This window comes from Ptychodera flava, chromosome 6 (assembly GCF_041260155.1).
Source record: "Ptychodera flava strain L36383 chromosome 6, AS_Pfla_20210202, whole genome shotgun sequence".
Taxonomy (NCBI): Eukaryota; Metazoa; Hemichordata; class Enteropneusta; family Ptychoderidae; genus Ptychodera; species Ptychodera flava.
In genome coordinates, this window is record NC_091933.1 from 29,460,156 (window position 1) to 29,485,322 (window position 25,167).

General features: G+C 36.5%; 1 protein-coding gene across 1 annotated transcript in view; it reads right to left on the reverse strand.

The window, feature by feature from the left end:
- Positions 1–22,406: 22,406 nt before the first annotated feature.
- Positions 22,407–25,167, reverse strand: part of LOC139134432 (transient receptor potential cation channel subfamily V member 6-like) — a 45,366-nt gene continuing 42,605 nt past the window's right edge. The window contains exons 3-4 of the mRNA XM_070701292.1: positions 23,448–23,655; positions 22,407–22,780 (exon numbers count right to left, since the gene is read on the reverse strand). Coding sequence (XP_070557393.1) covers positions 22,407–22,780; positions 23,448–23,655 — 582 coding nt within the window. The remainder of the gene's footprint in view (positions 22,781–23,447; positions 23,656–25,167) is intronic.

The following is a 25,167-nucleotide window of genomic DNA, read 5'->3' on the forward strand; positions in this document are numbered from 1 at the left end:
CAATTAATTGCAATACTAACATATCTCATTGTATGCTATCAGTGCTCTGTGTTACGAACATCTTAACAAAGTTTCATGGAATTTAGTGCAGTCGCTCTAGAAACAGAGCTCTTCTTCAAAAGTATTGTCAATGACATAGTCCCCGCTTTTTAAATAAAATGATCGTCATACGGCCATATTTGATCTGATCACAAAACAATTGACGCGCATATGTATGACAAGGAGTAATCCTTGTACCAAGTTTGAATAAAATTGCTCCAGGCATCTCTGAGATATCTGCGTGAACGGACGCACGCACAGACGCACGCATAGATGCACGGACATGACCAAACCTATAAGTCCCCCGGACGGTGTCCGTGGGGACTAATAATACAGGTACTTTCACACCCAAAGGCATCAACACAGATCAGATGAGAGTGCCCCAGCCTCTCCTACATATGTGTATACGATTACTAGTATATAAAAACATGATCAACAACAACTTGGTTCTGTCACTCAGAATTTTACATCTCATTTCGTACATCATGTTATCAGGGTGAGCATGAAAAAATCAGAACAAAATGGCTGCCTGGCGGCAATATTAGATCTTATGGTGAAGAAATTTGACTCGCACGTTAAGGCATAGTGCGTAGTCCTTGTGATAGGTTTAAAAGAAATCAGTCAAGGCTCTGGACATGAAAAAATCACTAGAAAATGGCCGCTATGCGGCAATACTGGATCGTATCATGAAAACATTTGACTTGCTTATGTAAGTCAACATGCTTGTAAGTCATGGACTGTTCTCCTTGTGCCAAATTTATAAGAAATTTGTCAAGGCGTGTCTTAGTAATGGCTCTGGGCATTTAAAAATCGCAAGAAAGCAGTTGCCTTGTGGATCGTATCACAAAACAAATCGACGTGCATATGTATGCTCAATAGCATTATCCTTGTGCCAAATTTGAAAGGAATTAGGCCCGATATGTCTAAGATAAAGCGTAGACGGACGGACACACGTACTGACGTCCGCAGGGACTTACAGGACATTATTCAATTGGCCTAGTTACGAACTGCTGTGGTCAGACTTAGGTCAATCAAAGATTGGGTATTCGGCAGATTACAAAAAAAATTATCAATGAGGACATGGACTTCTTTATCGACAAATTATATGACACTATGGGGACAGATACGTTGAGTCTTGTCTGTAAATAATCATATGTATAACAATTATCAAAGAAACGACGTTGCTTGTTAGATCTAGTCCTTAAAGGTCGATCTGTATATCTGTGTTTATGGTTCATTCGAATGTTCAGCAAATTCGTCGAACTCAAGTTAGATCCGCTCTAGAAGGCAATTGTTGATTCAATCTTTACAAGACACGAACTTGCGTCTGTTTGTTTGCTCAACTGTGTATACTTCCTTCTATGGATTTTTCAACGAACCGCCTTGAATACGAAAGATTTGTATTTTGCGTGCAGTCATTGACTCATATAGTTATCCTACTATTTGACCCTTTGGTAACAGGAAAACTCCCCGGTATGTACACAGAGGTTATTAATTAACTTACCTTCTGCTGTAGTAGTGTATGGCACTCTGCTGCTGTAAATACTGTTTAGGCTTGATTTTAGTAAACACTCGACCCCACTTGATATACTTACTGAATTTTGAGTCAAAACGTGGAATAGATACGATTTTCGACGAGCAGCAGTGACGCTAAATGTTCTGATTTGTCTCAAACAGACCGAAAGAGGTATTATACGCACTAACCACGGATTTCAAAGAGAAAATAGGCCCTTTGTCTAATCGGAGCATGTCTCTAATATAACAAGTAGACTATTTTATCAGATTTATAGTCTCTTTTGGTTTAGCCAATCTGACCACTAGAGATAGACCTTTACAATCTGGAGACACTCCTTCACCTGACGTCAGACCATCGCAACAAAAAACACGTCAAGTTGCCATGGAAGCGATGTGGGACACTTTGGCATTTTGATCAAAGCGTAGGCAATATCAGCGTTTGGAATTACTGCCCGTCTTGCACTACAAGCCTTGGGCAAATGTGACGTGCGGGTTAGTAAAAATTCAACTTAGGACGTTCTGAGCATTTATCTTTCTGGATATCCAACATTTTCGGTGGATCAGTAGACAATTAATGAATAAACATGTATTTTAAAAATGTATTTTAGACATTTAAAGATGATGGTCAAAACCGAAAAATCATCTGGTTCCATGCATTCATCTTTGTTCCAGCTTATACGGTAGCTTTATGGTCTCGACCTTGATAATCTTCTCCTGCTTAGAGACCCTCTCATGTTACTACGAACCATTAAAGCAAAACATACACTGCACAGTTGGTATGGGCGGTATGTGAGTCAATAGCACATTGGCACTGTTTGTATATAGTCGCTTTACTTTAAAGCGCCCCGTCAAGTTACCTGCCATTGGGTCTGTGCTCGAAGAAATCAGCGTGCGCTCGCAGGCACGATCAAAATTCCAGTCGCTGAGGCTGATTGGAAATAATTTTATCCTCGCCGTCAATATGTTATCATTTAAATATCACACATAATATAGTCTTATATAATTATAAGCTGTTTAGCATATCAACTCAGTTTACTTCCGCAAGGAAAGTATGTTGTACTGTCCAAATTTTGCTTCATAAGAAGAAAATCACAATTATTGTTGCATGGTAATTCGGATACAAATTTCAAAGTTGTCGAAAAAAATCATATTAAATTCGTCCTTTTCTATATACGCAAATTTATTTTACTAAAGTTGGTGTTTTTTGTAAAAAGTAGAATCTTAGCTTTCAAAAATGTAAGTTTAATGTCATTTCATGCGAGTTTACTCAATCTAGGACAGGATATAGTAACCTCTACACCTATCCATTTTTCACCTTATAGAGCAGTATATGCAAATCAAAAACTATCCCAGAGAGGTGGTGCATCCCAAAATATAGTGTGAACACTTTTTTCTTGTTCAGCAGGTTCTAAAGAATAATGAATACTCATGAAGTAGGTTTATGGAGGTGCCCGATGGGCCCCTCCAGCCCACTGACTACAGGAGAAAACATTCGCTGCATATTGCTAGAAAGACTTGGACTGCCAGTGCTGGAAAATTTTAAAAACCTGACTTCTATAAACCAGATATTGGTACAATGTCTTTTCTGCTCTATTAGCTGTTAGCTGTTGAATTATAGCTGTTATATTTCCATCTCTCTCTCCCTTAGGATGCACATTATACTTTTACACAGAATACTTTGATGGTTTTATTCACAATGAAAAGTGGCATCCCCTCTACTTCTGGTTCTACTTCGTTTGCCTCAATGGTTTCTGGATCATCATACCCTTCTGCATGATTGTCCAGGCTGCCAACAACCTCAGTGCTGCCCAGGCTAAGTACGATGCAGGGATGAGAAAAAGCAAAGCCCAGTGAGAACAATGTTGTACCCAGTGCCTACTTAGTCCAGTAATCCAGATATGTGATTTTCAGGATGGAAGAAGAAAATACTATACTAAATTATCAAGATGCATGATTTTAATGATGAAGAATAGATTACATAATTGTGTTTAACTTAAAGCCTGTCCCATTCGATGAAATATAAGATTGGTTTTTTTTTAAATATATTTGTTTTGCTGATTGTCAATAAGTACTGTGATATGCCATTGTTACTGTAAAATAAAGTTGAATAAAGAATTACAGTTCCATCCAGTATATGATTTTCAGCAATCTCCTTGGATCACTGGGATAACTGTCTGAACATATTATACAGAAAACTATTTGATAAATGTCAATCTATTTATATTGTCAGTCAGGTGGTCTGAACGCTTCATCCATATTAGTTATGAGTACTGATCAAGATTCATTTTATTCACTCTGACCACAAGGTCTAGGGATGTTGGCGTTGTGCTCAGAATGATAACATGCACATCATTCAAATGACAAGAATTTGCATAGTTTTTCCAAAGTTGGTGGAATGTACAAACTTGTTTTGCCAGAGGTCCTCATTTTTTACAGTTTCAAGTCATATGATTTTCATAAAAGAAGGAAGGATGCATCAGTTATTTCCAGTGGAGATCATGGCCTCTCTCAAGATCTGATGGTCACAACCTTGCTTGACAAGCTCATAGACAGTGGAGTGGACTTCCACTGTCTATGACCAGCTCCGCTGTGATGTAAATGTATTGTGTGACATGCAAATCAACAAATAAAATTAAAAAAGGGCATACAGCCAGGTACTTCATGATATTATATTACATATCTTTGGTATGTTTATAAAAAATATCTTAAAATTCTTTTGATTACAGAGAGGTACAAATAAGAAAAGTTGCTGGTATCTACATTTTGAAGTCATTTTCAGTATGTCTATGTGATGTTACATTCCAGAACAGGCAATTACACGCCTAGGGCTATTTATGAATTTGTATTCTGTCAAGATTAAATATGTTCAACAACACCTTGAGTGAATATGTTCTGCTTTATGCAATATTGCTGGTAACAAGTCTCATGAATCAACATTCTACACATCATGCTTAGTCTTAGTTTAGAGGTGGCACAGGTGTTTAAATGCGCATACAGTTGAAAGTTTCATTTACCTTCTGAAATGCAGTTTGTGTGTTTGCTATCTTTTTAAAGGTGCATTTAAAAGCTTTTGGCCTATAAAGTATATATTGTATAGGAAGAACCCATATGGGTCATACATATTGATACTGGGAACAGCCCTCATGCAATTACAAGAATTCAGCTGATATCAATTGATCTGATACCATATGAAATTATGTCACAGATATACAATAACGTACCCCTGAATACCTCTCTTTGATATTGTAGAGTCCACTATGTTGTGGCCAGGTCTGAGAAAGCAGTCAGAAGACACAGTCGCCTAATACTATAGATGACTACTTTATTACTAAGCTAATAGTATCTACATTCAGTGAAGCATACCACTTGGGTGAGAGACCGTGAATAGAGTCCAGTGATGTGAAGTGTCTCTGTTGAGGGTGGAAAAGTCTTTGATTCGGGAAGGGGTGGTTTTTCTGTAAAGAAAGCAGTTTTGGCAGGAACGGACCACAAATCAGGAGAAAGGCACATGATGACTTTAACACATTGTCTCAGCAGATAAAATCTGATCGAATCTCTGGTTGGTAAAATAAACAGTGATAGGAAGTGGTGCCTCAAAGCCAAAAGCTTAGAAGGAATGCTATCTGAGTATCTATAGTAAGACACTGCACTTATAGTGACGTAATACATGAATATATTTCCTAATATTCTCAAACAAGTAATATCTACTTACTGTAAATTCAGAAATTCACAATTCAGAATATACAATAGAATATTATGATTATACTAAAACAAAATTTAGAAAGGGGCCCAGACCACCAGGTTTATCATTTTCATTATTTCATAATATTCATCCATGTCTATTATGTATGAAAGCAGGAACATGCAGTTGACATGAAAATGAATTGTTAGTATGTGATCGTGGTGGTAATACTCTCAGGGAAATGCATGTTCCCAAAATCATGGTGTGTATATACATATACCGGTATATATATATATATGGTAGGTCTCACCGTCTGTGGCGTGTGTGTGTGTGTATGTGTATGTCTGCATCAAAAACTCAAAAACTGCATCAGCTATCATCCATGTATTTAGTGTACAGGCGAACCCAGGGATGGAGATGTGATTTGTTGAAATTGATATGTAAGTGTCAAAACTATGCAAATGAGGTAAACAAAGGCAGGTCCTGCAACTTACTAAAGTTCGGTAACCACTGGCTAGATTTGGTTGGAACTTGGTATGCAGGTTCTTTTAGGTATTTAGGTAGGTCTGTCCAAATTGTGGTGAAATTTTCATATTTTTTTTTTCCGGCAATTTTTTCCATTTTTGAAAAATTAATCTCTGAAACAAGTTGTCCAATTGTTTTGAAATTGGTATGCATGATCCTTGGATTAACTTCTGTCAGATTTATTCAAATAAAGGTGTTTGGGGGGCAATTATTTCCATTTCTGGTCAAAAAAGTTCTCAGAAACCAAGTGTCTGATTGCTTTGAAACTCGATATGTATATTTCTACGGTCAACCTTAGTTAAGTGCGTTCAAATTAAGGTGAAATTTCATATTTGTATTTTGGGGGCAATTTTTTCTATTTTGGGCAAAAAAAAAATCATTTTCTCTGAACTGCTTGTCAAGTTTCTCTGAAATTGGTACAGCATGCATGATCCTAGTTTTGATCGCTGTCAGATTTGTTCAAGTTTTGGCAAAATTTTCATATTTGTTTATTTTTAGCTCACATTTGGTTTTACCAATGTGAGTTTATCGTATAGGCTGAAGTCGATGGCGTCTGTATGTATGTGTGTATGTATGTATGTATGTATGTACAGTATGTCCGTCAACATCAAAAACACGCAAACCGCTGCACGTTTCAGCTTGGTATTTGGTGTGTGGATGCATCCTGGGCTATAGATGGGATTTTGTTCAAATGAAGTCTGCATTGCCAAAATTATGCAAATGAGCTTACAAAATGTGAAAATGGTTAAGAATTAATAACTCAAGAACCGCTTTTTTGATTGCTTTAAAATTTGTCTGCAAGTACCTTAGGTGAACCTTATACAGTTTTATGAATATTGTGCAGATATCCTTAATTTTGTATTTTTGCTGAATTTTTTTGTGATTTTTCTCATTTTCAGTAAAAATTCTTCTTTTCTGAAACCGCCAGCCCAATCGCTCTCAAATTTGGATTGTCTCTTTGCAAGGGTGTTACTCTTCTAATTTGTTGAAATTATGACAAAATTGGGAAAATTACTATTTTTGTGCAATTTTGTCATTTTTGGTCAAAAAATCTTAGACAGTATTTCCTTTTTAAAACCACTGGACAGACAGCTTTCATATCTGGTACACAGACGTACAGAGATGACAATAGTTAGATATGTGGAAATTGTCCTGAAATATAAAAAATTGTATTTTTAAGACAATATTGTCATTTTTGGTCAAGAAAACTTTATCTCAAAATTACTTGTTTGATAGCTTTGTAATTTGGTATAAAGTCCCTTGTTTGATAGCTTTGTAATTTGGTATAAAGTCCCGAAAAGATGTTATCAGATAAATTTTCTGCTCAAAGTGTTGGGAAACCCCCAAATTTGTATATTTTAGGTACTTTTCTCAGTTTGTGACCTTAAATGACCTACACCAACCCAGGATATGTTGTGAGACAATTTTGAAGGCTGTGAACATAATTTTGTCATATTTGGTACCAATTTGTAAGAAAATTTGATCCAGAAAACAAAGCTGAGGTGATTTTTTTCATTTTGGACCAATTTTGCAACTTTTCTATGTAAGACATACAAGAACTGATGAGAAATTTTGATCCAGGATAATTCCAGATGTTGTAATCACCGCCCACAGTGGAAGGCATTTCACTATCTGTAACTAACTTAAGTGCTGTTTACATTAGAATGATAACACTCATGGCATTAATTAAAAATCTCCAAGGTTGTAAATGTACTTCCTGTCATTTGGTCTTATGTAATACCAAGGGGTGGAACATTTGATATTCAGGAGGGGGAGGGTCATAGAAGATCGATGATGCAGCATTACTTTTTTACCAGATCCCTTGTGCATTTTTGCCCACTCCTACCTTTTCTTTTTTATCTAGCCTTCTCTGTTTTTTGTTGTTGACATTTGCTTATGTATTTAGGATCTGCTTCTCCCATTGCTATAGAAGTTGATATGCATGTTCCTAAAGATGACCTCCAGTACCTAAGTTGGAGACCTTATTTGCTTTTGTCATTCTTGTTTTTCTGGTTTAAATATTTCTTGAATGGACCAATTCAAACCGAATTTGAGCACATAGTGTCCTTGACGGTATTTTTTCCCATTTGGTCAGAACATCAACTCTGAAACCACCTTGTCTGATTGCTTTTAAACTTGATAGGCATGCTTTTAGTGGCATCCTTAGAATAATGTCTTCAAATTGTGAATTTTTACATATTATTGTTTTTGGGGGTCAATTGTTTCCCATTTTTGGTCAAAAAACCATTTCTCTGAAATCATGAGTGCGATTGCTTTGAAATTTGGTATGTTCCAAGGGGATGAACTTCACTGAGTTTGTTCAAATTGTGGTGAACTTTGCATATTTGCATTTGGGTTATTTTCTCCCTTTTTTGGCAACAAATCTGTTTTAACATCATTGGTCCAATTGCTTATAAATTAGACCTGAAGGTTCTGAGGAATGATCTACATTATTGGTTCAAATTTTGACAAAACTACAATATTGCATTTTGGGACAATTTTTGCTGTTTTGAGTCCAAAACACAATGCCAAATAGTTCATTTTGACCAATTGCAAAAACTTGAGAACCTCTACACATTTGATTTTTGTATTTGATGTGTAGATGCGTGCTCAAGTGCAAATGGTAATTTGTTCAAATGAAATTATGATACAGCAACAGTATGCTTCTGAGGAGCAAAAGTGCTCTCTCAATAACTGTATCAGGATTTACAAATTGGTGGTGATTTGTACAGAAACACGACAAAGACTATCAAGCCTATGCAATAATTAGCTGTTTTCTTAAACAACTACTTGATGAATTACCAAATATTATTTATGTTAATTCCATGCAATACAATATTACAAGACATCTTTACTCTTTTGTATGGTAAAATATATCATTATTTCGATGTACCAGCTGCATGTTGTGTTTATGTGTGTGTCCATTGCATAATTTGTCGACCATTACTTACTATCCGTTAGTACTTTATGGACTGCATCAAAATCTGTTCAAATGCACTTCACATTATGACTATTATAAGATAAGGCCCGTAGAAGCTATTTAATATCATAGGTATATTAAGATCAATTCACTTGGGCCTGATTCATTTAATCCAATGTGAGCAAATTGTCATTGACGGTATTTTTTGCAAAAGATGATCCGTGAAAGCACTATAATACCTCTTTGAAATCTGTTAAATGTACAGCCATGTCAAAGCTACATTGAAATTAAGAAATAAATAAGGAGGTCATTAAGATCATCTTTCCCCAAAAAATTATCATGTTGCTCCAGATTGTAATATGGGTAGGTTGTTGAGACAACAATAATAATAGATTACATTGATATGTCACAGCAAGCTCGTTGCTCTGTACAACATCAACGTGGTTGTAACTGTATTTGCAATTATCTCACCCACTCCCAGATTTATTTTGCTCCAATATTTTTCATCAAAAAGTGTCTTTTTTGTCGGAAAATTCCAGATAAGGGGTGTTGAGAAATTTTGTGGAACAAGTACGGGTACACAGCCTTCTCTGTGAGTGCCACCTTCGGATTTACATGTACCTCCAAATTTAGAGTACCATTGCTCAATGGGATTTAGAGGCATTAGAAAAATTTCAGCACAAAACAATTTCTTATCATGTCAATGTGATTGCTTGTCATTGGATGTAGTTTGTCATGATGTATACCCAACGGATCATAGTTGGTACCATTGTAATGTTACTAATGAGTATTTTACAAGACCTCCTTACCCCTTTTGTTTAGCCTATTCAAGTTTTAAAATCCTAAGGATGCTTTCAAAAATAATGGTCAGGGGAAGGGGCTGGAGAAATCGTGATCGAAATTTTTTTTCCCCAGATCCCCTCAATACCCTAAAAATTTCAAGTCCCCTATCTGTTTGATCAAAAAATTTCCTTGTCCAGTCTCCAAAACTTATCATATAGCCACATATTTATTAGGGATGAACACACGGAAAAATATTATATATTGCGCAGTTCTGCTCGCGAATGTTCGATATTACGTGTTATCAGCAGTTTGAAGAGTCATATTGCTAAGACAAATTCTTAAGCTAATTCATTTTTAAATGGATCAGTAAACGTTTTGGATTATCAGTCTAAGCGACTTGAGTGAATCCATCTTTAGCCAGGTGAATGATACCTGCTTAAAAGCACACTAAACGGCGATCACGAGAGAGTTTGCAAATTGTGAATTCATGGCTACAGCGACCTATAAATTTTTTTAGTTTTCAAAAGTACAAGACATATATGAAACAGTTTTGCAAATTGACTGGAAGGTTGAAACATTCAATCAAATAAACGCATGTGAGTATGCGTCACTGTCATGAGCGTCATACGACCCAAACTCTTAAGGGTCAGAGCTGTCTCTGTCACCGCCGGTATGCAGTCACAGTTACACTGCCTGTTTACACTTCTGAGTAACTGTGCAAATTATGCGACAACACTTTCTCTCCCTGTATAAATGAACTGCTCCTTCGACATAGGTATCAGGATGGCTGAAGAAGACGTTGTTTGGAGTTAGGATGTTGTGGCGTCATCACTTTTTGGCACATTCTGTGACTTCTTAGTGTTCGCGGCTGTTTTTGGTAAAGCAGATCCCGGCAAATAGTCACTCCACTTTATCACAGTTTTCTTTTCACTCCCGGCACCTGGTCTTTTCTGCTCTATCAGTTGTTTTCTGGTGGTTTTCGGTACCACCTGTTATGACAAGGTAAAATATTCTTGTATTCAGACGACATGAACAAGTCGACATGCTTTCCGATAGATGCATTTACAATACAAATTGAAGACAATACTTGATACTATAGTTCATACTGTAGGAAGTTTAATAGAGTTGACATGAAGCCTAGTCGGTGTCAAAGCTGAATGAGAACCGGATAATTGCACCTGAATTAAACAACACTGGATTATAAAATCAACGTATCATATGGCTCCCAGGCTTTCGTAAAAGTTTCCCTAAATGGCTTTTTAAAATTTTGTATACGGCATTCAATATAGAAAGCTCGCCATGAAAGAGGGCACTTGCGATCATTCGAAATAAGGAGCACTTGCAAACATTGCTTTCGTATACAGAGTCAGAGTGCCACTATTTGCATTGAAATTATTGCAATTATTCCTCTTAATTCTTCATCTTTAGATCGATGAGCAATTCACAAGGGACTAAAAAATTGTGAAAAATACCTACCATCCACTTTTGAAGGGAGAGTCTAGTCCGTCTGGACGAGTCGCCAGGCAGCCTCTGAGGATGTACCCAAAAGTTGGTTTTAAAATCATAAAGGAATCGCAGTATTCGCTACTATCCTTAGCATGGGTGACTGAGGTGTTATCGACTGAAGGTTGGTTCGTACTTGATGTCCTCGATGTGTTGCTGAAATGATCATTTATATATATATATATATATATATATATATATATATATATATATATATATATATATATATATATATATATATATAATATTTGATTCCGTAATGATCAACTCACGTTGCCACTTAGCTGATAGTTACCTCCGACAGTGTTGAAACATATTTAGACACTGTATATTTAATATTTAGACATATATTATAGTTTGTCTATTGCCGATGGGTGAACGCACACCATTGTATGTGTGAGTATATATATATATATATATATATATATATATATATATATATATATATATATATATATATAGCTATATATATATATATATATATATATATATATATATATAATATAGAAAGCATATATATATATATATAGAAAGCCATAATTAGATGTTCAGTTCGTGAATTCGTTTTTACCTGGTCCCTTTGAGCCAGTAGTTTGGTTTGACTCCTGGTACGGCATAGGCCTTGCGATATTTCTGCAGGTCTGCTTTGCTAGAGGAAAGCTCCAGAACCATTATTATTCGCGCCCACTGTAAGATGTAAATGAATTATGTAATTTGGGCAATGCGTCATTCAACGTCGGTTGAACTTATAAGGTAATTATCACACCAAAGTACGTCGATTCTCTACACTGTGTGGTAACACTGCTCTGACATTTTCAAATGTTTCGATGCAAATTTCGACAACACACATCATTCTTCGCACCATCACTTTAGGGAGTCATCTGTCACCGTGTATGCCACGATGTAAAGTGAAATATGTTTAGAGACTTATCTTTGAACAAATTCATCATAAGGCAAGGAGAATACACGATTTTCTGGGAAGATAAGATATTCACATTTTTCATTCTTTTTGTTCTACTCTTTCGAACTTTTTTCAGATTGGTAATTATCCGCAAATTAGGAAACTCGGTCATGCTTGACATTTTTCCATACACTGGAGGACCCTAAAAGCATATCTTGGCAAGAATGTGTAGAAAACCGACAAAATTCAGAGAAGTAACGTCACAGAGAATATACCCTGATTTGTAGTTTTTGCCCATGGTACCAAGTTCTGTCCAATTTCTCTTACCTGCCTGAGCCATTCTCTCCAGGCCCTGCGTTTGATGGTTTGGTAGGTTTGTGCCATTTTAGCTGTGTTCATATAAACAAATAAATGCGTAATTGTCAGGACTGCGAATGTTAATACTATGGAACAAATACCTTAAATTTACCCTAATTTTTGTCTATCTGTGCTGTGCTGTCTGTGTTTGTTACATCGACTTGTCACTTTAGAACTTAATTGTGACTATGATGGAGCTTATGGCTTGTTCACTGTGTTCTGAATTACTTATATACAGTGTTAACTCTATGGAGACAAGCACTTCGATTTAACACGAAAAGAAGAGGATGAACACTTTAAATTCGTCAAAGAGCTACAAAGAAAACCCACAGAAGCGGTCGATTGCAACAGCACTGTAAAAAATTGAGAATCTGAATAGCTGCCACCGAGATGCACTCACCTTACCTAAGGATATTTCATTTACACCTGTTCCATTGGAGTAGTTGTCAAATCCAATTGCTTTTAATGCCCAGTTATTATTTTTAATGCAACATGCTTTACTCAATGTTCAGAATACATAAATCCATAAATAGAAAGTGCAGTGATTTAATCATAAGGCGATACCACACATTATTTCCCAATCGATTTACCAAACTATTTTGACCTGCTAATTACAAACATTTAATGACAATAAGAACATTTCTGGCTGACCATCGAGTTGTTTGAAGTCTGGTATGTCGACTGCAAAGTTCCTGGCACAACACTTATCTTATGCCTGTTGTTCATACCCACAAGTCTCCAACGCCAAAATTAATTATCATACAGCTGACATAGCAATTTATATTAAAACTTACAGTGTTGTGCGTTTACCCATTGGCAATAGATGAAATAAATATATTGTCTAAATTGAAGTGATTGTCAACACTGTCAGGCTTACAGGCGAAATGGACGTGAATAGTCTGAAAAAGTGATATTATCTTCGTAATTATTGAAAATAAGCCTCAATAAATCAAATTATGAAATTTTGATATCACCAAAACAAAGTTTGCAATTCATCCGGGTTGAGTTTTCTTTCTGTGGAGTATACGTCCGGGGCGTCCAGGTACTAGAAGTATACGACCGGGGCGTCCAGTATTCTAGAAGTATACTTCTAGTAAATTGGACGCCCGGCCGGCCGCCTATGTCACACATAACTCATACACGTACGATTTTATAGAGTGCTGCTCCGGAGAAAGGAAAATCAACCCGGATGACATACAAACTTGGTTTTAGTGATATCATGATTGTGATTTATTATTTTTAATATTACAAAGATAATATGATATATTTTTGGACTATTCACGTCTATTTCGCCTGTGTCAGGCGTAACTATCAGCTAAGCGGTAATGTGAGTCGACCATAAAGGAATCAATTCTGCAAAAGTTGAAGGTCAGACATAACATAATGTCTAAAAGAAGATCAGACACAGTGAAAACAACACTAAAAACGCACAGCTCGCTAACTGCCCAAGACATATCACTTGCACTCAGGTGTAGTTATTAGTCCCCACGGACACCGTCCAGGGGGAGGGGACTTAAAGGTTTGGTCATGACCGTGCGTCCGTCCGTCCGTCCGTTCACGCAGATATCTCAGAGATGCCTGGAGCGATTTCATTCAAACTTGGTACAAGGATTACTTAATAAGTCATACAATGCACGTCGTTTTGTTTTGTGATACGATCCAAAATGGCCGCCATGCCGCCATTTTATTACGATTTCTTCATGTACAGAGCCATAACTCAGATATGATTCAACCGATTTTATTCAAAATTGATACAAGGACATTGATCTATATCATACATATGGCCGCATGGTGGCCATTTTGTTTCAATTTTTTCATGTACGAAGCCATAAATCAGGCACGTTTAAACCAATTTTATCCAAAGTTTGTACAAAGACATTGACCTATGTCATGCATATCCACATTGATTTTTTTGTGATACAATCCAATATGGCCACCGTGCAGCCATTTTGTTATAATTTTTTCATGTACGAAGCCATAACTCAGGCATATCTCAACCGATTTTATTCAAAGCTGGTACAAGGACATTGACCTATATCATACATATGCACTTTATTTGTTTCACGATATGATCTAATATGGCCACATGGCCGGCCATTTGTTTACAATTTTTTCATGAACGGAGCCTGGCATAACTCAGGTATGTCGCAAACCGATTTTATTCAAAGTTTGTACAAGGACATTGACCTATGTCATGCATATCCACATTGATTTGTTTTGTGATACGATCCAATATGGCCGCCGTGCGGCCATTTTGTTACGATTTTTTCATGTACGCAGCCATAACTCGGGCACATCTTAACCGATTTTATTCAAAGTTGGTATAAGGACATTGATTTGTATCATACATATGCACGTCAATTTGTTTCACGATGTGATCCAATATGGCCGAAAGGCTGCCATTTTGTTACAATTTTTCATGTCCTTAGCCATAACTCAGGCACGTCTCAACCGATTTTATTCAAAGTTGGTACAAGGACATTGACCTATGTCATGCATATCCACATTGATTTGTTTGGTGATACGATTCAATATGGCCGCCATGCAGCAATTTTGTTATGATGTGTTCATGTACAGAGCCATAACTCAAGCACATCTCAACCGATTTTTTTCAAAGTTGGTACAAGGACATTGACCTATATCATACATATGCACGTCAATTTTTTATGATATGATCCAAAATCTGCAATATGGCTGCATGGCGGCCATTTTGTTACAATTTTTTCTTGTCCTTAGCCATAACTCAGGCACGTCTCAACCAATTTTATTCACAGCTGGTACAAGGACATTGACCTATGTCATGCATATCCACATTGTTTGTTTTGTGATACGATCCATGCAATATGGCCGCCGTGTGGCCATTTGTTACGATTTTTCGTGTACGAAGCCATAACTCAGGCACATCTAAACCGATTTTATTCAAAGTTGTTACAAGGACATTGATCTATATCATACATATACACGTCAATTTGTTTCACGATATGATCCAATATGGCTGCCTTGAGGCCATTTTGTTATGATTTTTTCATGTATGGAGCCACAACTCAGGCACAGCTCAACCAACTTTATTCAAAGTTGGTACAAGGACATTGACCTCTCATGTCATAAATATGCATGTCTATTGGTTTCACAGTCCAATGCAATATAATGGCTGCCTGATGGCCATTTTGTTACGATTTTTTCATGTACAGAGCTATAACTCAGACATATTTCCACTAGTATCATTCAAAGTTGGCACAAGGACATTGACCTATGTCATACATATGCACATCTATTTGTTTAACGGCATGTAGCAGTATCATTTCAATTATTGAATTTTCGTAATTAGTCTGATATGTCAAGAAATACTGCATCAAATTTCATGAAACTTGGTACAGATGTTAAGTTCACATTGTTTTAACAGTGAAAAAGACATTTATCAGTGTCAAGTTAATTAATTTGTAATTGCATATGTAATGAACTTTCCTAATTAGAGTGATATATCCACAAATACTGCATAAATTTGATGAAACTTGGTACAGATTTTGATCTCATAGTGTTGTAAATACAAATCAATGACACTTAGTGGTATCATTTATATATAAATTAATTGCTAGTTTGCATTTACATAATGGATTTTTGTTTTTAGGATGAATGTCCAAAGTACTGCATCAAACTTTATGAAATATGGTACCGGTGATAATCTGTCAGTGTTAGGATAGGATGCAAAATGTTTGGCAGCATCCTGTCGATTAAGTACTAATTGATTCATTTTAATGACCTTTTGTAATTAGTATGGTGGCTTACATTGGTTTTATGTTTTCACCACCATTGAACACATTTTTGACCATTAGGCCCATCCGTATCGCAGTGTTTTAATCACAGACCTAATTAATGACGAGGGCTCTTTCCTCGAAGGAATTGTAATTAAAGTACAAGTTGGGACTGTGTCATCGTCAATGACTTGTTTTAACTACATTTGACCTCCCGCACGACAGTGTTTCAACTTTTGCAGAGTTGATTTCTCTGTGATCGACTGGAAATACTGCTTTAATAGCTGATAATTATACCTGACAGTGTTGGCAACACCTCAATTTAGACAATTGATATCTCTAGTTTGCGTAATGCCAGTACTTACAAATTTCTTACGAATGAATGAACGTTTTAAACTAAACAATTATATGACTCCGACTAAAATAATAAACACACTTATGAGCTAGCAGATTCAGGCGCATCATTTAACTAATGGCTAATGTCTTTATTTTACAGATTCATAGAGTTATAACTTACCAATTAACATATTCATTAGTAAAATTGGAATCAATGCCATGAAGACAACAAATATGATCTTGGTCATTGCTGGTAATCTGCTCAATTCTATCTCGTCATCCTGAAATTTCACAAAAAATCCAGACAGGTTACGTTGACTAATGGTTCAGTAAAGGATAAAGTTTTCGAACAGACTTTGTATTTTTTATGACCTTACATTGTCATCGGTCTTGACATTGTACTTTTCCATTTTCTATATGAACAACACTCACTTTTGATTTTTAATGTCGGTTTGTCTCAAATGTTGCCAAACGCTTTTCAGGAAACTATTTTGCAGCATCGTTGGTTTCGTTGTTTGCTTCCGTGTCAAATAGTTATTAACACAGGAAGTTGCTGCGCCATACTGGCAAAATGCTTACCACTGGAGTCAAAACATAGTCGACACTCACCTCTCCACTGATCAGGATCTGAAATAAAAAAGGAAGGAAAGTTATTGTTGAACATAGAGACCAAATGAGAATACATTCAACTAGAAACTTTTTCCGAATTTTAGGGCTGAATGGAGAATGCATTTTTAGAGAGGTCTTCAAGTTTACGAAATATCATAGGCTTCATACAATATAGAGTAATCCTTATTAGAGAACATCTACAAATACAATCTAAAACGTATATATTTGCTAATTAGGGAAATCCTATAGCTAACAAACAGCTGGTTCCTCATGTCAATGTCTGTAAATAGAAATGTCTCGTCTTTGACAATTAAAATTAATTCGCGGTTAACCGAGACAAAGTCTGCAAATAGAAGCGTCCTTGTCTTAGACACCTTAAATTATTTCGCGGTTAACGGAGGCAAAATCTTTACAGTGTAAGGAAAAAAGTGAAGTCTCATTTTCAATTTTAATAGGGGCAAAGCAAACGTGTTCATTTCTCGTGACATTCTTTCTTGATAGCCTGTAATTTTTGCAGGACATTTTCGTGCAGAACATTTTACATATATTGTATCCAAAATTAATTTTTGCTACACATTTTCTAGTTTAAAAAATAAAGATCTTAATGCCAGATGGGAATTAGCACTTCGCAATGACATCTGGAAGAAGACTATGGCCCTTTTGGGATTTTTTTGGGACAGAGATGATATTGGTCGAAGAAGTGGAAATTATTCGGGACTTTTCCTTCATGATGATATAGAACACCAGTTGCAACATGGATTATCAGGCACGATGTCACTGTGTATGGTAACTGAAATCAGCGATCGATTGCTGATTTCTCGTGAAAAGAAGCACTACATTCCAAATGTTCAATGTTTTGAAAAACGCCATGCTTACTTCAAATTCACCGAAGGTCATGTGGAACAGATACATCCAGCTGCCGTATAATGTACCAAACGATTCAATCCCCCCCATGTCCTTGAACGGGTAATAGAACACTATATATAAGAAAGAAGGACATCGTTTGTACATTTCTGAAGTATGAAACGTATACGTAGATAAGATAATGTAAACTTGTTCGATGAATGTTATGACTTTTTTATTACTTGCTTAAGAACCTTTGCTCCCACTGTTGCTGTGTTTGAATTGCCATAACATAATTGTAACACAGCGATAACAGGCATGGGAAACTTAAAAGAATTAGTTAGCCCCAAATGTCGATGATGACGAAGTGACAGGTACATACCAGAACAGAGGATAGCGATTATTACGACCCATATCAGACTAAATGGAAGGAGATCGCCAAGAGTCATCTTGTAGATAATGGTGACAAAAGGCCCGAGTTCTTCTGTGCCCCTGTAATGCAATACACACTAATACCAATGTTCCAGTGCCCTGAATCATGCAGAATTATGTGGATGAAATAAATGATGGAACTGTGATGTAGGAAAAATCCAAGGTACATTGTGGAAGGTGAATATAAACTATGGTGATGTCATGTTCCTGGATTAATTAATTCAGATAACATTGAGGCTACCATTATTTTCATAACTTCCTGCTCTCTGAGATGGTGTTAAAGCGAAATTTTGGTGCCCAACGTCTTACTGCAGCTTTTAAATATTTTCATGTACTTAAACGTACCCGGAAAATTGCTTTCGAGTACATATGTTTCATTAAATCAGAAATATCCTATTGTCATCCACATTCCCACACTAAAATGCCAGGAGATTTCTTTCTGAGATACTTACATTTTAAATAAGAAAGATTCTATGATTTATGTGACGTGTCAAAGAAGCAACTTGCATGACGACTCACCTGAAGAAAAACAACAAATAGCTCCAAGCCATGGGGACAGCTAGTGTAGTCAAAATATCCTCCACAGAACGCAGTGATACAAGTCTGAACGGCAAACACAGGAGAAATAGCATACAGGACACCAGAAATATTGATTTTGCCGGTATGTAAATCTGCAATATACAAATTAAGGTGGAGCTGCATGTTGCAGACACAGATTTTTTCAAAGCAATATTTCTCATCAAAGATGACAAGGAAACCCCCATATACTATATATTTTCAAAAAGCAGAGACTGTACAGTTTAGTAAGGTAGCAGTACTTTACTCGAAGGAAGAAGTGGGTGTATATTTAGGGTGAAAAACCTCAATTTTGGTATAGATGATAAAAATTTTGCATTTTCTATCCTTACTCTACAATGGCAAGGGTTGAAAGACAGACACTCAAAAAAAGTGATTAAATCATGATTAGCAAAATGTAAGAACTTTATTGTCAAACAAAATAGTCGTTTGTGTTATATAGCATTTAAAGAACATAATGTGAAAATTTCAGAATTGAAAATGTGACCCAGCCAGAGTGGAGATAAATTCTTAAGAAATTTGAAATTGGGAGGAAAAAGAAGCCAGGAAATCGGGTGATTTGCATACATTTGCATAAATTAACATTCTTTATCACGCAACTTACGACTGCTTGACATGCTAAGAGGCGAACTCAACCAATATTTAGCAAATTAATTAAAATCTAATGAATATTTGCGAAAAAGTGATTTTTGAGCAATATACGCTGTGTTGGGTGCAGCGCCCCCATAAGGTTCATTGATTAGAAAATGAAACATTCTTTGATGTCCTGTGGTACGAAAGCTGACTATATTTTATTGCATGCGAGAAATGAAGTGACAACTCGATAAATAATTCAGATCTCCCATTTAGTTGTTACCTGTTCTGAACGCTATCCATCGATTAAGTTTTTGCAAACTAAATTATCACCCCGCATGTCTGTTACAGTGTTGCCACTCAACAGGTCTCCTTCGAGTCTTCTAGGTATCACCTAAGTGACATTCGTTTTGAGCATTTCGATGAATGTCAATGAAGTTTAACAAGCAGTCTTCATTACTCGCTGGAAACATGAACAAGCTATCATTGTCATAATTTAAAGAAACACATTTATGGGTGAAGAACCTTTGAAATGATGGTCAATTATAGAAACGCAGCGTTTGTACCGGCCGGTACTGTCCGCGGATATCAAGTGCAATATATTTCACTATTGGTATTGCTGTTAAAATGGCGAAATCAATTACTGGTACGAACCTGCACTCTCAAGTATCTGCTTTTCAAGGCTGCGATATTGATGCGTTCAAACATCAGGTATAGCGTTGAGTAGATAAACACGATCACTTCGGCAATATATCGGACCTGTATGGTGTGTGAATATGTTCATAAAGTTGACATCATAGATGCAAAGACTACCTTCACTGCTAGCAATCTTGAAATTAAACCAATGATAGCATCGGTACCAAACAAGTAACGTCGTCGCCTTTATAACAAGAGCTTTCCATTCGGTTGTTAGTAATTCTGTTTAGCAATTTCTTTTTATAGAGCAAGTTTTTGCGAACTAAATATATCACCTACTATGTCTGTAACAGAAGTCCCACTCAAAAGGTCTCCTCGGGTCGTAGATACACTGCTATACTTAACATAGTGAGATGGAAAAGTACCAGGATGAAATGGGTTCTTAATTTTTGCTGTAATTGAACATGAACGAAAGCAATTTTTAATTGTTACTTGATAACGATTTACTTGCAATTGCAATGCATAACATAAAGACAGCTTTCTGTAATCAAGCGCTCCCTTATCAAAGTAAAATGCGCCTCTGGGACAGCTGTTTGGACCCTCAAATCTTTACCAAATCTGCACGGTGACCCCGAATATTTATTCTCTCCTTTTAAAAGGAATGATTTGAAGTTCCATAACGAAAACTTGTGACCAATTTAAATTTATGGTACTATGCGCCCAGAAAGTGAAAGACCTAAATTTTTGCTCAAATTTTCCACAAGGAATCTTTCAACCATTCCCTTCCAAAATAAGATTAAAAATCGGGGCCACCATGCAAATTTTGGTACTAGAGAAACAAATCACTTAGGGCTTACCTGTGTTAATGTATGGAGAAAAATGAAACTTTCGATTTTCGAAAAAGTAAGACGGTGAAAATTTTTCTCACACCAAGCACTTTAAAATGAAACCACAAGTGGTAGATCAGAGGTGAATAAAGTTTGAGAGTCCGAATATCTGTTCCCGGCCGAGGCGCATTCTACCTCATAAGTCCCTCAGTGTTGAGGCGCGTGCCCTTTAAATCGCGAGTGATGGTACGTCGACTGACTAAATACGTATCTATTCATTCAGCTAAATGACATTAAATATTATTCGTAATGAAATCATTAGGTCGAACATGTCGATAAAAACCGATGAAGTTCATAAGTAGTCTGTCTAAGTTGTTGTTGTTGACAACTTTTTACCTTGGCAAATTCTTTCCATTTCTCCTGTAGCAAAAGATAGATCACGCCACTCTCCAACATATCTAAATGTCCATCTTCGCCACCAAAGACAGTCCTCCACAAGGCTGACTTCAAATCTGTCCCGATAGGAGTGTGTATTAAAACGTCAAAAGACTACAAAAGTACCAGATAGTTTACATAAAAACTCAATAATAGCTAAAATATCAGAGATTGAAGCAAAAATCTAACCAACACAAGTCCACACCCCTTTAATACAATTCAATCTAAAGGCTACTGATTCAAAACAGTTGTATAACTTTCAGCTTGTTACATCTTTTAACATGACATATTGCATTGTAAAGATTGTGGTTATCCGCGATAAACCGCCAGTTGTTAAATATCAACCGATTGTGTGAACTTGAATATGATAGGATAGGCTTACCGAGTTCTCCATCTTCTTTGATGCTATCTACTCCTTTCAGGGGATAAGTAACACACTTAAGTGGCCCAAACTCCCACGCCGTGTCACTGCTATCGTCAAGTATGACTTCGAAGATTTTACTGCGTCCTTCTTCAACGGCAAGTCCCATTACGGCAAGGCCATTATTGTTTTTGGTAAGTCGATCGGGAATTACAGTTTGTGACGCGTAATATTCTTATACATGTCCTATGGAAAATAATTATACACTGCATGAAAACCCAATAATTCAGATAAATTCACATTAATGAGTTGCCTGTATTATAGCATAATACACGTGAATTCACATGAATCCACATGAATACAGGCTTGCTGAATACAAAAAATGGATTCTTGACTGTATTCATCTGTATATGCACTCTTCAGCTAAAATACAGGCAATAATCATGTTAATACATTAAGTATTATAGGGTTTCTATGCAGTGATACAAGGATGTAATACCTAGTACAGTTGCACTTATCTGCATGGAGACTTCTAACAACATGCCATATACTTATACACAGATCAAAACTTATTTCAAAGATAAATTTCCAAGGAGAAAGTTTTTGGCTCTGTTTCACCACCCTTATTTCTGCCTTTGATGTCGCTGAAAATGAATTGCTATGTCAATCTATTGGGAAAATACTCTTTTGCAAAAAGGTGTGAGATGCAAATGGCATAAAGCCGCCAGGTTTAGAATCATGGAGTATTCATGAGATATGATATAGAGAGTTGCAATAAGCAATCATATGCAGGACTGAACTTCATTGTAGGTAGCCATCTCCAGTTATTGGACTCACCAAGTTGTTATGGATTACTGCCATGTGAAGGGCGGTATTACCATAGGAATCTTGTGCGTTCGGATCAACCTGTCCTTGTTCACTTGCCCTAGGCTTTTGATCGACAAGGTAGTTGTAGATGTCAATATTGCCGACCGAAGCAGCAAAGTGAAGAGGGTATTCACCATAATAAGCATGGCCACCGTAACCTGAGTGTTTCACTAATAAACCGCCCTTTTGATTGTTGCGTTTGAAAAATCTGCCTGTAGCTCTCTGGTCAAGGACTGCCTTTTTCTCAACGAGCATTTTCACAGACTCCAGATCGTTATTTACGATTGCCAAGTGCAAACAGCTTTCTCCTGCGAGAACAAAATAAAATTTATGTGAGTTTACTTATATCGAATGTTCAATAACTTTATAAAATCCATGTAAACTGATCAATTGATTGGTTTACATTTAGGTAAAATGCGATTCGGGGACATATATTCCAACTCTCACATTTTTACAATGCTTTTCTTAACTACCGCTTGTTTGGGCAAGATTTAAAGCTTTTGGAGTAGGAAGTAGTTTCATCATCTTAGTTTTCGAAAATCGAAAGTTTTACTTTACCCATGTAGTTAACAAAGGGATGGTGGCCATTTTGAATTGCAAAGATCACTAAATGTCAGATAATTTTTATCTCTGGAACCAAACTCTGCACAGTGACCCCAGAGTTTCTTCTGTTTTGGTGAGAGAATGGTTTAAGATTTCATCATGGTAAGTTTGAGAAAAAAGTTTCAGTCTTTCACTTTCAAGGCGCACACTACCAAAGGCTTAAGGAATGTTTTCTCAATCAGATACTCTATTTTAAAAATTTAGCCACATACGTATTCAGGAATAATGTTACCCGAGATTTTTGAAGGATGATCTTCTTCTCTTGACCGCAGAGAATGTATGGCGGTAAGCCATATAAGTTTTGTTTTGCAAATATCTGTGTGGATAATTAACTTTGTCTTAGCTCGTTAGGAAGATATTTATCCTTCTTACCATAGTACTCGTCCTCTTCATAGATATCCAGAACCAGATTTGGATAGCATGCTAATATACTTTTTGCGATTTCTTTGTGATCTTCTGTGCCTTTTAGAAAACAGACATGTAAAATAGTTTCTCCAACTCCACCACGCAGTTCTTTTTCCTTTTTCCAGCATGCTTTGTGCGTTTCATTTGCATCTAAGTCTTTACAGTTCTCGTAGGGCTGTGTAGAGGAAAGTACGTATTGAGAATTTGTGTATGAGGATAATGACTACACTCTGATTCTTAGTCTGTCACCTGATTTTCAACTTCTGTTATGATTTCGAATGTTAACCTCGGTTTTCACAAGAATTATTGGGTGGCAAGGTAGTTTATTTATTTAACTATTCGTCTGTGACCTAAATGATACTTCGATATTTTTTCATAGTTTATAACTTAAGGTGTTTAGACACGACAGCCAATGCCCTGCCTGTGTCTGTGTAAGTGTCTGTCTACTGATCAGTGTATCTCCATGCACTTGTCTTTTGGTTAACAACAACGATTTGAAATCAATCGAAATTATATTCATTCGGAAATTGCCAGAACTAATTAGAGTTTGGCACCTTTAATAGTGTATGAGATTACTTATTTGGGACGTACAGAGAGTTTTGATTTTGACAGCTGCCTACTGGCACAAGACCACTAATTAATTTCCCATAGGCCACCACAGTAGCGTTGAGCTCGATTTTCCTATTTTAAAACATTCAGCGGCACAAATCCTCTTAACAGGTGTTAGGTCAATGTCAGCTTGACTACTGATTAATTTTTCGTGTGGGCAAGTCCACGGAAATTTTGAGATAGCGATGAAAGTAGCGCCCTCAGTGGTGTTTTTGACAAAATTCAAGCTTATTGTTATGATTTCTATTAGCCCTAGAACTCCTCATATTACCAACAAATGCTTCAGCCATTATTCACAACAGTCTGCATTTTGATTCAGGCAGAAAAATATCTTTACAAAAATTCTTGACGTTAAAGTTCAAACTAAACAAGCATCCATGCAGATATCAAAACGTCAAGGTCTGCACTATTTTTCTTCCGAACTATCTTCGTGGGTAACGAACCCGGAAGTGAATTAGTGGGCTTGTGCCTACTGGAGCACTATTCCATAAGGTTTCTCTTGAACATGAAGGTAACATGAATTCCACTACATATAGTGCTTTCTGGTTGTGCACCGTGTTTCTATCATTCCATTGGCTACGGCCACTAGGTATAACAGTGTTACTTTTTCATGCCTGACGCCATTTTTAGCGCAGAGAAACTACGACACTTTAAAAAATCGATTTACAAATTTATGACTATAGAAATTTTTCTTTTGAATCTAACTGGTAAATGCAAAAAATCGTACATTTTGCTCGACACACCTGAAAGGATGTATTGCACAGGACAAAGGGGTTTGTAAGCGTGTAGTGAATGTGTTTTTAACTTATCAGTGCTTGATCTTATACGTCAATCCTACATGCAAAATGTGAGTGAATATCAGTGCATTGATTTGAATAGGAACATCCGGGGAGTTAGCGGGCCATGTGAATGATGTAAGGACCGGTTTCCATAATTATCAGATCCATTGAAGCCCTTCGACGTTTTCGACGTCATGTTAGACGCTTAACGCTAGGTGTAAGATATCTATCCCACACTGCTATTTTGACTTTCTTTGAAAGCTGTTTGATGATGCTGGTCAATAAAGGTAAAATTTTTT